The sequence below is a fragment of the Euprymna scolopes genome, chromosome 9, assembly GCF_053919585.1.
Source record: "Euprymna scolopes isolate OS-2025 chromosome 9, ASM5391958v1, whole genome shotgun sequence".
Classification (NCBI taxonomy): Eukaryota; Metazoa; Mollusca; class Cephalopoda; order Sepiida; family Sepiolidae; genus Euprymna; species Euprymna scolopes.
The window spans coordinates 13,454,835-13,470,497 of NC_136490.1; the positions used below are offsets into that span (position 1 = coordinate 13,454,835).

General features: G+C 30.3%; 1 protein-coding gene across 1 annotated transcript in view; it reads left to right on the top strand.

Annotated features, from left to right (window-relative positions):
• LOC145284438 (katanin p80 WD40 repeat-containing subunit B1-like) overlaps positions 1-15,663 on the top strand; it is a 209,009-nt gene that overhangs the window by 169,648 nt on the left and 23,698 nt on the right. The window contains exons 7-11 of the mRNA XM_080133249.1: positions 141-256; positions 7,880-7,951; positions 9,739-9,889; positions 10,737-10,790; positions 11,655-11,710. Of these exons, the coding sequence (XP_079989375.1) occupies positions 141-256; positions 7,880-7,951; positions 9,739-9,889; positions 10,737-10,790; positions 11,655-11,710 (449 nt within the window). The remainder of the gene's footprint in view (positions 1-140; positions 257-7,879; positions 7,952-9,738; positions 9,890-10,736; positions 10,791-11,654; positions 11,711-15,663) is intronic.

The following is a 15,663-nucleotide window of genomic DNA, read 5'->3' on the forward strand; positions in this document are numbered from 1 at the left end:
GATCGATGTTGCTTAACTTTGGTGATTTAATGAGAACTGGTGTGTCAAAATGATTGTTGTATACGTACCATGCAATTGTATTTTGGATAAATGTTGCTGATGTATTTTTAGATTTGAGCGTGTGATTTTGTGTTTTTCAGCTGTGGGATTTAAAAGCTGGCAAATTATTACGAGATTTAAATGGGCATAAATACGGAGTAAAGATGATTGACTTCCATCCCGGAGAACTCTTATTGGCATCTGGAAGCAGCGACAGGTGAGTGGAGACTTGCTTCATCTTTCATCAATAAATAAATGCAGCTCTTGAAAGTGTGTAATAAATTTCAAAATGTTTTTTTTTTTTATGGCGATCAAATACAAAATTGCATTCAGCAAAACTTCTGAGGTTTTGCTAAAATTAAAAAAAAAATACAAAATCCCAAAATAAAACAGTATGATTTTTTTTTTTGGTTCATATTTGTTGTGGTTTACTCAAAACACCTCGAGGTACTGGATAACTCATTTTGATTATTAAAAAAAAAAGGCGGGTAGGTAGGTAAGTTCTTGGGAGGGAGGGCCAGAAAAAGCAAATTTCTAAATGTGCTAATTTTTTATTTTATTATAATTTTTAAATAATAAGATTGCTAAATCACTAGAGCACTACGTCTTTTTTTATTCATTAGTTGGCTCAATTTTATTTATTTCTCTACATTTGTCTTTTGTCCTATTTTTTTCTCTCTTCCTCAACTTCTCACTATTCAACTTGATTTCAGACATTTTTGCTATTTTCACTTTCATCCCCGTGAAAATGTCAATGTTGATTAGCGGTTTCGGTGCATATTCAGATTGGCACTTATGTCGGCAATTAAAAATACAGAAAATACAGAAAGTCTGTATTATGTACATACGCATTACAAAATGAAAATAATGTCATATTCCAAAAATGATGTAAATCGATCAAGTAGGTTTTTTTTTTTAAACTAAGAAAATCAAAATTTACGATCTTTAGCAATTTTACTACTAAACTGTAATTATGTAGACGTAAGGCTGATTTTTTTTTTTTTTTGTTTACCTCAACACTTCAATTTGAGTTATCTTTAACTTATTTATTTCAGCGGATTTAATCATAGCTGACAAAAACACTCCAACTCGCTTTGTCGTAAAATTTGATTTTCTTGAAAAAAAAAAAAAAAAGAAACTGGATTAAACAGTTTGTTACTGCTTTAACCAGAATTATGCAAATATCATGATGAAAATTTCATTTTGTGGTAAAAATAAGACGGGAAGTCAATAAAGAAAACAACAAAATTAAAATGCTTAAAATGATCCCCCCCCCCCCCCATTTCCTGGAATCTTTTCAGTCAGATGAGATTCCGGCCTTTTCCAATGGTCATCATTTGACGACCCAAAAACTCAAGATATCCATTAAGATAAAAAGCTAGGTAGTGTCTATTCAAAAAAATAATCCCAGACATTAGTTTTCTCAAATTGGTTGATCTCACCAATGATTCCCTGTTTAATGTGGTATTTATTATATTTCAAACAAAAAAAAAAAATCTTTTGTGTTGCTAGACTTCAACCAGAGATATTTTCAATTCTCTATCCTCCACCACCTTAGACCCCTGCGCTTTCCATTAGGCTAAGCCTCCACCACTTGCAATGTCTGTCATTCTTATGTGCCATTAAAACATGCAGCCTAGTGCGTGTTTACACAACTGTACGCAGAAAATGGACTGATGATAACAAACCTGTGAATCTGCCAGTTATCACCCAGAAGCTTAGATAAAAAACTAGACTGTCTATTCAAAAATAATCCCAGACATTCGTTTTCTCAAATTGGTTGATCTTACCATTGATTCCCTGTTTAATGAGGTATTTATTATATTTCAAACAAACAAAAATCATCTTTTGAGTTGCTAGACTTCAACCAGAGATATTTTCAATTCTCAGTGCTTGTGTTTCGTAGTTTAAATTGTCAGCTAAAATAAGTATTTTAGAATAAAATATTTATTTACAATAACTTTGCAATGTTATCAAACAGGAATTTTAACTGACAACTTAAAAATTAAACATCAGGTGATGATATTAGTGTTATGTGCATTAATGACGTCACGAAAGGAAGATAGATTTCAGTATGTACGTCCAACTTTTTAATATGTACGTATAACTTTTTAATATGTACGTACAACTTTTTAATATATACGTACAACTTAGTTTTGGTTGTTGCTGGAGACAGGAGCAGACTAGTCATAAACCAGACAGACAGGAGCAGACTTGTTTTAAACCCCCAAGGAAGATGTCAGGGAAATTTTGTTAAAATGCAGTACTTGGGACAAACATGCAACTTTCAAGGGGGGAAATATTTCTGGAAATACAACTCTAGACTTGTCAATTCCTTAGGATGAATCTTGATTGCAGCTTTCCGTCAAGACAAGACCAAAGATGGACGAAGTATGTTTCCCCAATTGACCAGATGTTAAACCCCCGAGAATTGTTATCCACCCCTTTTTGTTGTAAAATCTGTTGTAAAGGTTGTATGTCCGTTGTTAAACTGTATCTGTTAATATATGAACACGTACAACACAAGAACACTAGACCATCATCAAAACACTGGCATAAATTTTATGTATGCTTCAATTCAATGAACAATAGAAAAACTAGAGACGATCACGTAATAGAGAACACTAGACAAGCATACACACACACATGTAAACACATGAATGTTAAATGACACCAGTAAACCGTTATATACTCATTATATAGGCGACTATATAATGAGTATCTGTTTATGTAGCAACTCTCACTATATAAGAATTGAGTTTTAGGTGTCCAATAAGACAACACTGGTGAATTATAATGGTGGATATTAGGCAGAATTTCATTATTTAAGAGAATGGCTCAACAAGAATTTGTCTACATTGGACTTTAAAACAACCATGTTATAGTAATTTGGGAAGTAGCACAATGATGTTATGTTCCACAGATAGGTAGTTCTAGAAAAGAAATTTTTACTCATGGAAGTTTTGTTTAATTTTATGGAAAATTATTGGCAGTGGTTGTAGCTAGATGATATCTTGTTCATTTGAACAAAGAAGGACATTGTGATACAGGTCAGTCCCTAGATTGCCAGAATGATTTCCAACAACAGATCCTGGGTTGGTATGAAAATGCACGTAAAGAACCGGTACGGTTAAAAGGGGAAAAAATTCAATCAAAATTAGTTTAACCTATGAGAGAAGGAAGAGATGAGGTTCATTTCTTGTCAAGTGAGAAAAAGTTAAAAGAAAAAAAAAGTTCTCTTAATCCCTTCCCCACGTAGCGCATATGGAGTGGGGCAGGCATGAATCTGCACATTGGTATTTACTAAGGCATTTGTAGTGTGGCACAAGGTCAACTATTTGTGAGAAGGACTGTCCGTAGATAACAATAACAATCATCTTCCGTGAAGTTATTTTATTCTTTAAAGTTTGATTCAAAACGTTTTGCTTTTTGATAAAAATTTTTGAATGGAAAAATTTGTTTATGCCATTTTTTTTTTGTTTTCCAACTTTATCCTGTGTGGAAGCATGATTGGTCTAGCCAATCGAATTGCATTGTGTTCAAAGCTTATCTTTTGTGATTATTTATGAATACTGTTTCGAAAAGGCACAGACCAGTAATCTCTTTCCAGCTATGGATGAAATAGCAACTTGTGTTATTTGATCGCAAATAGTAGCCCCTTAAGTCAAGTGGGTCTGTATCTTGTTTGGCATGAATGGCAGTATAAAAAACAAAAAAATTGTATCCCATGAATTGCCTAGAATCTGTAAGATGTTTTGTTTTTGTTAGGCATAAAATTGCCAAAAAAGGTTGACATGCCATAGAACAGATGAACCAAATTTCTTTCTATAAATTTAAAAAAATAAAAATGATGCAGAAAAATTGTTTTATATTTTTTTTTATCTGCTTTTTCGATAAATCGCATCCTAAGAAGATTATCTTTTGCTCCAATTAAGCTCATTTCTAACGCGAACGGTTATTATGAATAAAAAATAAAAACATAAAAGAAAACAAATCAAATGCAAACAGGTTAAGCTTGTTTGTATGGTTGGATATTTCTCGTGACAATTTGCTCGACTTAGTCATTGTCTCTAAAACATGCTGTGACAAGAATAATCTGAAGACAATGAACTTCGGGGGTCATGACCCCTAGAAAAGACCATGTCCGTTCGTCTGTCTGTCATATATAGTTTGAAATAGCATTTTCTGTCCTCTCTCCATCTCCAAAAGAAATTAACAAAAAAAACAAAAAAAAAACACCTGCGTGCACACACACATCACAAATTAATCGAATATGTTCTGAGTATGACTTTAAAATCCATCTAACGGTGAAACCCTTATTTGGGGAGTTACATCTGACTCAGCATAATAATACCTACCAGAGTCGCATTTATAGGTTAAATAGAAACTATTGTTTGCAGACTTACAGACGAAATATAATCTAAACAATCTACAGATAAATCGTATACAAATCATTTACAGTTTTGACACACTCGGCTCCAAATTCAACAGAGTATAAATGGTGTTTTCCCTGTTGACTATGTTGCCAGTGCAGTTCTAGGAGGTCCACCCCTCAGACTTTGCTTTCATTAGCTTAGATGGTAGCAAATACAGCTAGACAGCTAAATGTTTTGGTTTCGATTCTAGCTGAAGGTACTCCAGTCATATTTTTTTAAGTTTTGAAACTACTACTATTTATTAGGTATGATACAATAATGAATAGATAATTGGCTCTATAATAATGAATAGATAATTGGCTCTACAATAATGAATAGATAATTGGCTCTATAATAATGAATAGATAATTGGCTCTATAATAATGAATAGATAATTGGCTCTATAATAATGAATAGATAATTGGCTCTATAATAATGAATAGATAATTGGCTCTATAATAATGAATAGATAATTGGCTCTACAATAATGAATAGATAATTGGCTCTACAATAATGAATAGATAATTGGCTCTACAATAATAAATAGGAAATCTGCATAAATTAAAATATCATAAGCATGTTTTATGACTAGGCAACGCCGGACAACCTGCTAGTAATAGCTAAAAATAACAAATTAACACTTCTATTTGCTGATGGCTGATAGAATGAGAACAATCTACACGTATGGATTAAATAGTTCAGTTTAAAATTCTGTTTGAGTTCCTATGTTCGACATAAAGATCTTCAAGTTAAAATAGAAAGTTCTCAAGTATGAAAAGATTCACCTGAAGAAAATCAGAGGCTATATTTACTGAAACCAAGCTGAGAATTATAGTCTAAATAATACAAATTATTAATCCTTATCTAAAAAAAAAATTTGTCTGAAAATTTAAATGCTAATTTTTCATCCCAAATGATCGACTGAAAATGTAAAAACTACTCTAATCACTATATACACTAGCAAATTTTTGCAAGATACACATTACCACATCAAGGACCAAAGGCCACTTGAGGATAAGGGTTATTGTTAGTGGTAGAGATTGGGTAGAATTTGATTATGTAAGGAGACGGCTCAACAAGAATTTGTTTACATTGGACTTGAAGATGACCATATTATAGTTATTTTGATGTTTGTATGTACAAGAAATGATGTTCACAAACTCTGGTTGCATTTACGTTCTTATTGCAAAAGCAATGAAAAAAAAGGAAAGAAGCAAAACAAAACCGACATTGATATTTCTGATGGAATATTATGTAAAGAATTTGATGGTTAAAAATATGGGGGAAAAATTCCTAATCTATAATATAAATCTCGCCTGTCTGTCTGTTTTTATGTATGTATAATACTTTCCACAGAGGCGACAGATTTTCACAAGATCACTATCGTCTTGAAGCTTGACCCTTCAGACGACAAATACCGAGAAATTGGCCAAAAACATTAATCAACTGGGCACTTTTCTACAGGGAAGGGTCGCTTTTTTTTTTGCCGATATTTTCAAGTCATCCCCTCTTTTCAATTGTCTAGGTTTAATTTAAACCTACGTCACATTTTTTTTTTTTTTTCACATTCTTTTCCTCCTTCGTGGTACGGGTTAGAGCCTGTCTGCCTACTACCACTGTTTTTGCTCAACACACACCTCCAAACACCCAGGCTAGTCTATTATATAAAGCAAAGTTAGATTTCTATGCGTGTCAAAACAAAACTCAGAAATTATCAAAGATACACTCATAAGCATTACATATGCTGATTCAGAATGAAAAAAAAATATTGTCATTGATTACATTTGGTCATCAGGGGTCAAATCTGTACTGTTTTTTTTTTGTGTGTGTGTACAGATAAAATTTTGTTACTGGTATTGCAATATTTTTGCATTATAATGGAGTATGGTCCCTAAACGATGCTGCTAGGAACTGACAAATCAAATTAATTCACGTTCTGCTACCAACCAATCAGAAACCAGAATTGCTCCATAAAAATTCAACCTTTTTCTTTAGCAACCTTGCATGTGTTTGTTTCATGTCGACACGGGAAGAATCTTTTGCTCTGTGGCTTCCAACTCAAGAACTGTCTACTGAGAACCAGTCACCTCCAGGACTTGTATAGAACAACTAACCATCGGAAACTGTTCTGAAACTAAACATGGCTTACAACTAAAGAGTTCCTAAAACAGTACTGAAACTAGGTCAACTACTGATGAGTTGTTTTTATTTATTTATTTATTTTTTTATTATATTGAACCAGTTGCCAGAGAGTGAGGGGAATCTGAGGATGTTTGGTATTAAAAAGTGATTGAGGATCTGTAGTGAGAAAGAGAAAAATTTAACTGAAGTATGTTAGATATATTAAAGTTCTGAATTGTCGAGATGATTGTTTATATTATTTGTATTGATTGGACTATTGTTTTCATCTTGAGTGTTATTAGTAGGGCTAGGACAACAGCATATTCTTTTCATTGTTTTGACTCTCGAGTGTGTATCCGTTGATATCTTATATGCTTTTATATAGAGTGATGTGGTTCTCGGTTGATTAACTGTATCAGATATATACTCGGGAGTCAAAACAATGAAAAGAGTCTTCTGTCATAGCCTTAGTTATTAGTGCAATGTTTTGGTCGGATTAATACAAGTAATATGTTAGACATAGTCTTTATTAACATTTCTGGTGTCATCCCTCCCCTCCACCTACACACGTGCTCATCAATACTGAGCATTTGTGTTGCTTGAAACTTAATATGAATAAAAGAAATTGGTTATAGTCAACTAACGTACTTAACTTTCAGCATAGTACTACCGAAAGTGGTGACAAAGCAAATCAGTTCCTTTGCTTTTTTTTTTTCTCGTGCCTATATCTTCCCCGTGCATGTACTGTCTTTATTAGACTTTTCACGTCTTTCTTTTTTTATTTAATAATCATTGAAAAAAATTTCTTTGGTCTTAAGAATTATTGAAATTAATTTAATTTTTTAAAGAATGATTGAACACACTTTTTAAAATCTTTTGGGAATATTATTTATTGAATGTTTTTTTATGGTATTTGAAATTTTGTTTTGATTTCAATAATTTCATTTTCATCTATAATTTTGTTTATTTTTATTGTATACTTTTCAATCATTTCCTTTTCTTCTATTTTATGTCAATAAATCGCTTCACAATAGAAATACTGAAGAACAATAAAAGTGAAGGAACTGATTTACCTTGTCACCACTTTCAGTAACACTATGCCAGATGTTAGGAAGTACGTTAGCTGACTATAACCAAGAAATGCTTACCTGACTTCAAAAAAAATGTTCACATCTCGGTGAAAGGCCGTGTTGGTTTGTCCTACTTAATATTTGAAATAACATTTTTTATCACAAAATGTGTAAATTGAATGGGTGCATCGTAAGAATATGTTCATTTTTGTTATTTTTTCTTTCCATTTTCAGGACTGTCAAGTTTTGGGACTTAGAAACATTCCAGTTGGTTAGCTCAACACCCGAAATCTCACATGAAATTGAGTAAGTTGGAAAATGGTTTTGTTTATTTCAAACTATTTGGATGATTACAAATAAGATAGTTTCAAAGAAACTTTAAAATTAAATTTTAAAAATTCATCCGTTTACATGAACAATGATTTTTTTTTACTTAAATACATTTTTGCATGAAATTTTAAAACAAACAAAAAAATGTTTTATACTTGAAATTTTTTTTAATATATGTAAAGAAATTTTTTTTTTTTTTTTTTTAATATATGTAAAGAAATTTTTTTTTAATATATGTAAAGAAATTTTTTTTTTTTAATATATGTAAAGAAATTTTTTTTTTTTTAATATATGTAAAGAAATTTTTTTTTTTTTAATATATGTAAAGAAATTTTTTTTTTTTTAATATATGTAAAGAAATTTTTTTTTAATATATGTAAAGAAATTTTTTTTTTTTTAATATATGTAAAGAAATTTTTTTTTGTTTTAATATATGTAAAGAAATTTTTTTTTTTTAATATATGTAAAGAAATTCTTTTTTTTTTTTTTTTTTTTTTTTTTAAGAAAAAACTTTTAATAGATATTTTCGTGTCTGTAACAAAGACTTTGTTTTCCAAATTTTTTTGTTTGTAATATTGAGAATTATTGTTTTATTTCAAATCAAACAATTAGTCTGGCCAGGATTGAATAAGAAACACCGTTTTTATGGTTCTTATTGAGAATACCCTGTTACATTAAAAAATAAAAATCTGCATGATTTACATATGTGACAAAACGAAAATATCATATTATAAAAGTCACGTAAATTGATCGAATAGTTTTATTTTTATAAAGATTAATAGGAATTTGTAGACATCATAACATAACTCAAAACTTGAAATTTATCTCCCTTGTTTTTGTGGGGATTGTTTTCAAAATGGCAGTCAAGACAGTTACTCCACAAAATTTAGATTTTCTTATTTAAAGATAAAACTGCTTGTTCAATTTATGATTTTTGGAATATTATATTTTTGTTTCATAACAGGTAAGTAAATTGTACAGATTTTTCTTTTTTTAATATGGGGGGGAATTCTCGACGATAATCCTTTCTACATTTTATAAAATGAAATTTTTCTGGTGAGGCCAAATGAGATAATCTGTGGGACAGTAACATTAATTGAAATGCATTTCAGTAAATTTATAGTCTTTCACCCTCTTGAGACACATCCGGTGTTTCCCAGGAATAAATGAGGTTTCATGTGCAATTCTGCTCCAATTCTCTTAACATTTCTATTATGTTATAACAAACTTTAAAAAAAAAAAAAAAATTGTTTTAACAGTATTAAAACTTTCACAAAACTCTTTTTTCTAAATTAACCTATTTTGGTTCTTATCTAGTATTTTCCTTGTATTAAAAGTACATAAATAAAAAATCTGTATTGATGTACATTCTCGGGACAAAATGAAAATATCATATTCCAAAAATCATTTAAATTGATTAAGGAGTTTTATTTTTAATTAAAAACAAATTTTATGAGTGACTATCTCACCCGCCATTTTGAAAAAAATCCCAAAACAAGGGGGATAATTCAAACGTTGCAAGATTTTTGTTTTGATATCTATGAGTCGCTGAAAAATAATTTTCTTTATAAAAATAAAACTATTCAGTCGATTTACATAATTTTTTAAATATATTTCCATTTCGTCACAGGTGTGTACATAGAAATTTTTCTTTATTTTTGTTTTTTTACTATAAGGAGAATTCTGAACAAACAATATTTTTTATTTCACCTTACATAGAATTTAATAATTTCAGTCGTGTTCTTATTCGTTTTGTCTTTTAGCAACATTTTATTCCATCCATCTGGTTCCTGTCTGTTTGCGGCCAGTGCCAATATGCTACGTGTCTACGGCTGGGAACCAACTCATTGTTTTGATGAAATCAGAACAAACTGGGGAAACATTGCTTCCATGTGTTTCACAAATACACAACTTGTAAGTCTCGCAATATAGATTTTCATTCCAGCAATTTTTTTTTTTTTTTTAATTTTTTTTCTTAATGATTTCAGAATCTAATCGAAATTGTAGTTTTATTGAAATTAATTTCAAGAATTTCTGGAGTTTTATTTTCAAAATAAAAATCAAGAAAACATTTGTTTCTGGGCCAATCTCTTTTGTTATAACTGAAAATATACAATTTGTAAAATCTCTCATTGTCTCTTTTTCCTTAAATAAATTATGTAAATAAAATTGAATAAATTGCAATATTTATTGATCAAATTAAAACAAGGAATTATAATAATGAAACATTCTTAATCCATTGATTTTTAAAGATAAGCTCTTTTCATCAGACAAGAAATATTAATAAGGATTAAGGATTTTTCATTATAATTTTCTTGTTTGAAAATTTAATGGATCAATAAATATTGTAATTTCTATTTTATTTTCATCTATTTTTCCTATTTATTTAATTACTCTATCTAGTATATTGAGCTTTTGATTATCTTGATATGTTCCAATTTTAAAGATATATAGACCTCCCCCAACACAATTTTAAAGAAATATTGACCCCCAGCACACCACAGAGATTGCCATTCCCAAATAGGGCTGCAGAGCCATGATTGAAGATGCCCCAAAACAATCCGTTGAAACACCAGGGTGCATGTCATTATCCCCTGAAGTAGAAGATTGCCTATTACTAGTATTAATATATATATATATATATATATATATATATATATATATATATATATATATGATTTTCCATAGAATGATTTGATTTATGAGCCAAGTTTTTTTTATTTTATTTTTTAAGAAAACATTTTTTTTTATAAATTTTCAGCTTGCGGCCTCACATATGGAAACTTTTGTTTTTCCGTATCTCGTTGTCCTACAGGTAAGTTGTATTCATTTTCAAAGGGAGAATTTAGTTTCATAAATTAATGCATGTGTAGACATTAATACTTAATTTCTATAATAATAAAACTATAACTTTGTGTGTTTCTTTGGTGATTACTAGAATTGATAGTTTTTCATTTATTGATTATTAATTGCAATCTGAAGTTTAATAGCATACAATAAAATTTTTAAATTTCATTGTACAATTGAATCCACTAGACTGCATTTTGGTTTCTTTATTAATAAGTCGGATCTTTTAATGTGTTAAAAAGTTAAAACAAAAACAAGAATGAATTGTGACATATGAAAGGGATTTGGAAGCATTTAAACTGAAGAATAAAGTCATTTATGACTTTTTATTCTTATTAAATCATCTATCGAAAGATGAAAAGTTTTGAAAACTGTTTCTATGGAATTATTTTATAGCTATTAAAACATTACTAAAACAAAATTAATGTTTTATGGCAATTTTGCTCAGTGAATAATTTAACAAACAATATTTTAATATTTAATTTTTAAAATCCTGTTTTGTTTATAGTTGAAAAAAATGTTCTTATTGGCCTTTTTAAATTTTATAGAATTTGAAAGTATTTTCTGAGGAAATTCTCATGAATTTTCCCAGACAGTGATGGACATGAATGCCATAAATATATTCCAGATGTTTTACCTATATTTTCTTGCAAAAGTAGATCTGCTATCAATGTTTTCATTTTTGAGAAAAGTTGCCAATGTCAATTTGCAAGATTAATTTTAAATTGAAACGACTTGACAAAATACAGATATTTGTTCACTCATATCTTTTGCTTTATAAATGTCTTGTCTTTTATATTTCTGTTTATGTTTTTTCTTTCTATTTCTTCAGAAAGTGAAACCTATTAAAGCAGGGTCGCACAGAGAACAAACAAAAAATAACAGCAGGTCAGTGATGGATTGTCTCCCCTTTGTTCTGCTTTTCTTTTTTTTCTCTCACTTTTCTGCCTATTCTATGAGTCACTCCTCTCACATAATTCATTTCAGTGTTTGTTTTTCCATTCGTAGTTTTTGTTGCATTTGACCTGATTTTGCCAAATAATCTTATGCTTCACTATTTTTCACTGCTCCAAAGGATATTCAAGTGGAAAATAAAAATAAAAAATTTAAGACGTGTACATTTATCGAACGTATTATTGCATTTAAATATTTCTTAAGACGAGATTGAAAAGTGAGTGAAATGAGAATAAACAAGAAATCAAAATCTAATTTAAAAAATCATTGCATCCAAATAATTTGCATAACGAAAAACTATTAAGTTTCAAGTAAAACAAATGGTACCTACATAATTGTCATGATAGTAACATCTAAAAAATTATGGAAAACGGTAAGGTAGAAAATTAATTATTTGTGAAAAACGTTTCCAATAAGGGTAAAAATACTTTAATAAGGACATGTTGGGGCACATGATATAAGCAAGGGGAGGTAACTCGGTTGAAATGCAATGTATAGCAGACAGAATTTATTCAGAAAACAAAAATAAACATAACATATATATATATATATAGTTTATGAATTTTTAAAAAAAGAAATTCTTTTAACTGTTTGAATTTTTTATTTATTTATTTTTTTTTTATAAAAATATAACTGATCGGATTTTGGCATCAGATTTCCAAGGAATTGAAAGTTTAATTATTTCCCGTGTTAACTCTCCAATTCAAATTGGAAGATTTTGAAATGAATCGGTAGATTTTACAAATGTCTTTTTTCATGATTAATTAATTTTCTATCTTATCGTTTTCTTAAATTTTTGGATATGTTACTATTTGTGACATGCCAAACACCTTCCAACAGATATTATGTATTATAATATATAAGTAATATTCTTTTTTTTTTTTCTTTTTTTTTTTTTATTAACATCTATATACATAAAAGCAAAAATTTGTGTGTGTGCATTTTTTCTGTAATGTTCGGCAAATGCTTTTTCACCGGGATTCGGGGTGGTTTTTTTTTACTATTTCTTAGAACTTTTTATATACCGTCTAAATCATAATATCTAGGATTTGCAAACGTGCTTTGCGTCTAGATTTATTTACATCAACTTTTACAAAATTATTGCTATTTCGGCCCGTGTTGATTTGGCTTTTTTGTATAAAATCGAAACTAATCTAAAGCGAAGGCGTTGTTCCCGGCTTTCGTGCCGGGAACATCCGGAAAGCAATCAGCTTTTGATCAATGTGGGGGAACCCCCCTATATCAGACAATTGCTATTCATTGGGACACTTCCCTTTTTATAGGTAGCGGGGTTTCCCCCCCAACATCTTGGGGGAGCAAAATCCAAAAAAACTACCCTGCAGTGAAAGTTAACTGCGGTATTTCTTTTTGACCTCATTAAATTCAAAATCACGCACCTGTCAATTTGTGTAAACAAACCTAAACAAAACTTTCTCACAGTAAGAATTAATTGCGCAATTTCTATGCCATGATATTTTACCTCATTTTTTTAGTTCTTAAATAAATTCAAACGTTTTTCTATTACTCTTCCTTGCTGGCCGGTTTTTTTCTCACACTTTATTTTCCATCTTTGTCTCAAGGCTCCTGGTTCGATCCTACCTAGATACCAAAACTTTTTTTACCCCCCCCCCCCATCCCCCCCAAAACAAACACACACACCTACAAACACCTGGGCAATGCCGGATACCCCTGCTAGTCTAATGAATAAAAAACAAAATGTGTGTGTTTGTATGTCTTGCAAAAATTTTCCATACACGCAATGGATCCTCACGAGATCAGTATTGTTTTCAAGCTCGATCCTTCGGACGACAAATATCAAAAAATTGACCAAAAACATTCATTCCTTCATCCTCAACTGGACAGTTTGGTACAAGGAGGAGTCACTTTTCTGTAGACATTTTTGCAAAGTCATATGTGGTTGCAATGACTAGCCTTAATTTGAACGGCAGTGAAGTCGTATGTTATGGTGGCTGCGCAGGTTAAGCGGTTTGTCTTTTTTCACCTTCTTTTCCTCCTTCACAGGTTCGAGCCTGCCTTACTTCCTTTTTCTTCAAGACTTACGTAATGGGATTTTTTTTTCTTTTAAAACAAAAACTGAATTATTTTACCGTTCGCTTAAACCTTTTTTTTTTCACACCTCTCTCCACCCAGGCTGTGTCTATTTTTTTTCTGGTTGTATTGACTCCTTACTACACCACCTCTCCACACCTGGGCAACACCAGGTACCCCCGCTAGTTTTATATGAAAATAAGTGGAACAGTGTGAACAATTCTTATTTTTATTTAATGTGTAATATTTATTAATTGTAATCAAGTTAACTTTCTTAAAAGTAAATAGACATTTTTTTTTTTTTTTTTTACAGAAAAGTATCATTCTTACACCAAACAACTTGTACTACTATACATAATAATACTAACAATTGGTCTAAGAATGGATAAATTTCTTCAGTTAAAATATCTCTTGGAGGATATTTCATCTAGGATGCTAAGTCATCTATCATCATCCAAAAAACAGGTGAAGTGATGCAAAAATGAAATGATATGCCGGAATGCCAAAAATAGTCCTTTGGAAGATGGTCTCATGACAACAGAACAATTATATCATTATCCCTCCCTCAAAGGCGGATATAATACCTGGGAGGATTATGGCCACCCTTTTAAAAGAAGAAAGTCTTATAACAGCAAAACCGTTGCTACACTGCCCACCTTTTTAAAAGATAATACAATAATAGATTAAATCGTTTTTGTTTTTGTTTTTTTTTATTTAAAAATGCTTTACATTAAAACATTTTTAGTCCCCCCCCCCCCGACAAAAGGAGGTTGGACCTCTAAATTCACTCATGTCCGTTTGTCTGTCTGCACTTTTCTCAATAACTCCACCTTGGAATTTTGGGAAATTTTGCACAAACATTAAACGTGATAGGAGAAAAAAAGTAACTGGCCAGATTTTTCAGGAAAACCCCAGTTGCCCCTCTAGGGGTGCCTTTTGGGTTAAAATAGCTAAAATTGACACTTTTGGGATTATTAAAAAAAATTGATGCCTTGGATTTTTATAAAACTTTCTGAAAAGTTGTAACTAACTGATTTCTGTATAATTTTGTTTATCTAAACTCTTGGGTGTGTCCCAGGGGCTCTTATAGGACTAATAAAAACACTTTATTCAAATGCTGAACTTGGACATTTTTTTTATGCCTCGTTTACTTATTTCCTTGGCTTTTTGGTCAAGATCAAAACCTATGTTTTCAGCAACATTAGATGGTTTACTAAACAAAAAAAAATCTGCTGACATTAACTTAAGAAATGGCCAGTCACCCTATCTCTCCCATTTCCCTTCTCACTTAAGCCTGTCATGAAGAATTTTAACAATGTTAGTTTAAGAAATTTTTTTAGTTTGTTCTAATTACTGTGATACTAACAAAGCTATTGTGCATATACAGTGAAATTAGAACAATAAATTACAAATGAATAACATGAATTTATTATGAACTTTTTAAAAATATATGCAAATTAGATATTCAAATTATGGCCTTTCTGATCATTCATCTCTAATATATATATATATATATATATATATATATGACTACTTCATTTAATCACATAAATATACGAAAGTATAAATTTATGCGTAAACTTTAAGTATTTACTTCAACAGTGCTCAATATGTAGGTAGAGCTACGTAGTAAGTTATAAAATATATATGGCAATTAAGCTACACAGAATATTCTGTGTTTCATCCATGCTAGGATTCGTCAGGTTCATGCATAAGCCTGATGAATCCTAGCATGGATGAAACGTGGAATATTCTGTGAGCTTAATCGCCATATATATTTTATAACTTACTATATATATATATATATATATATATATATATAATCTCAAAATTTTATT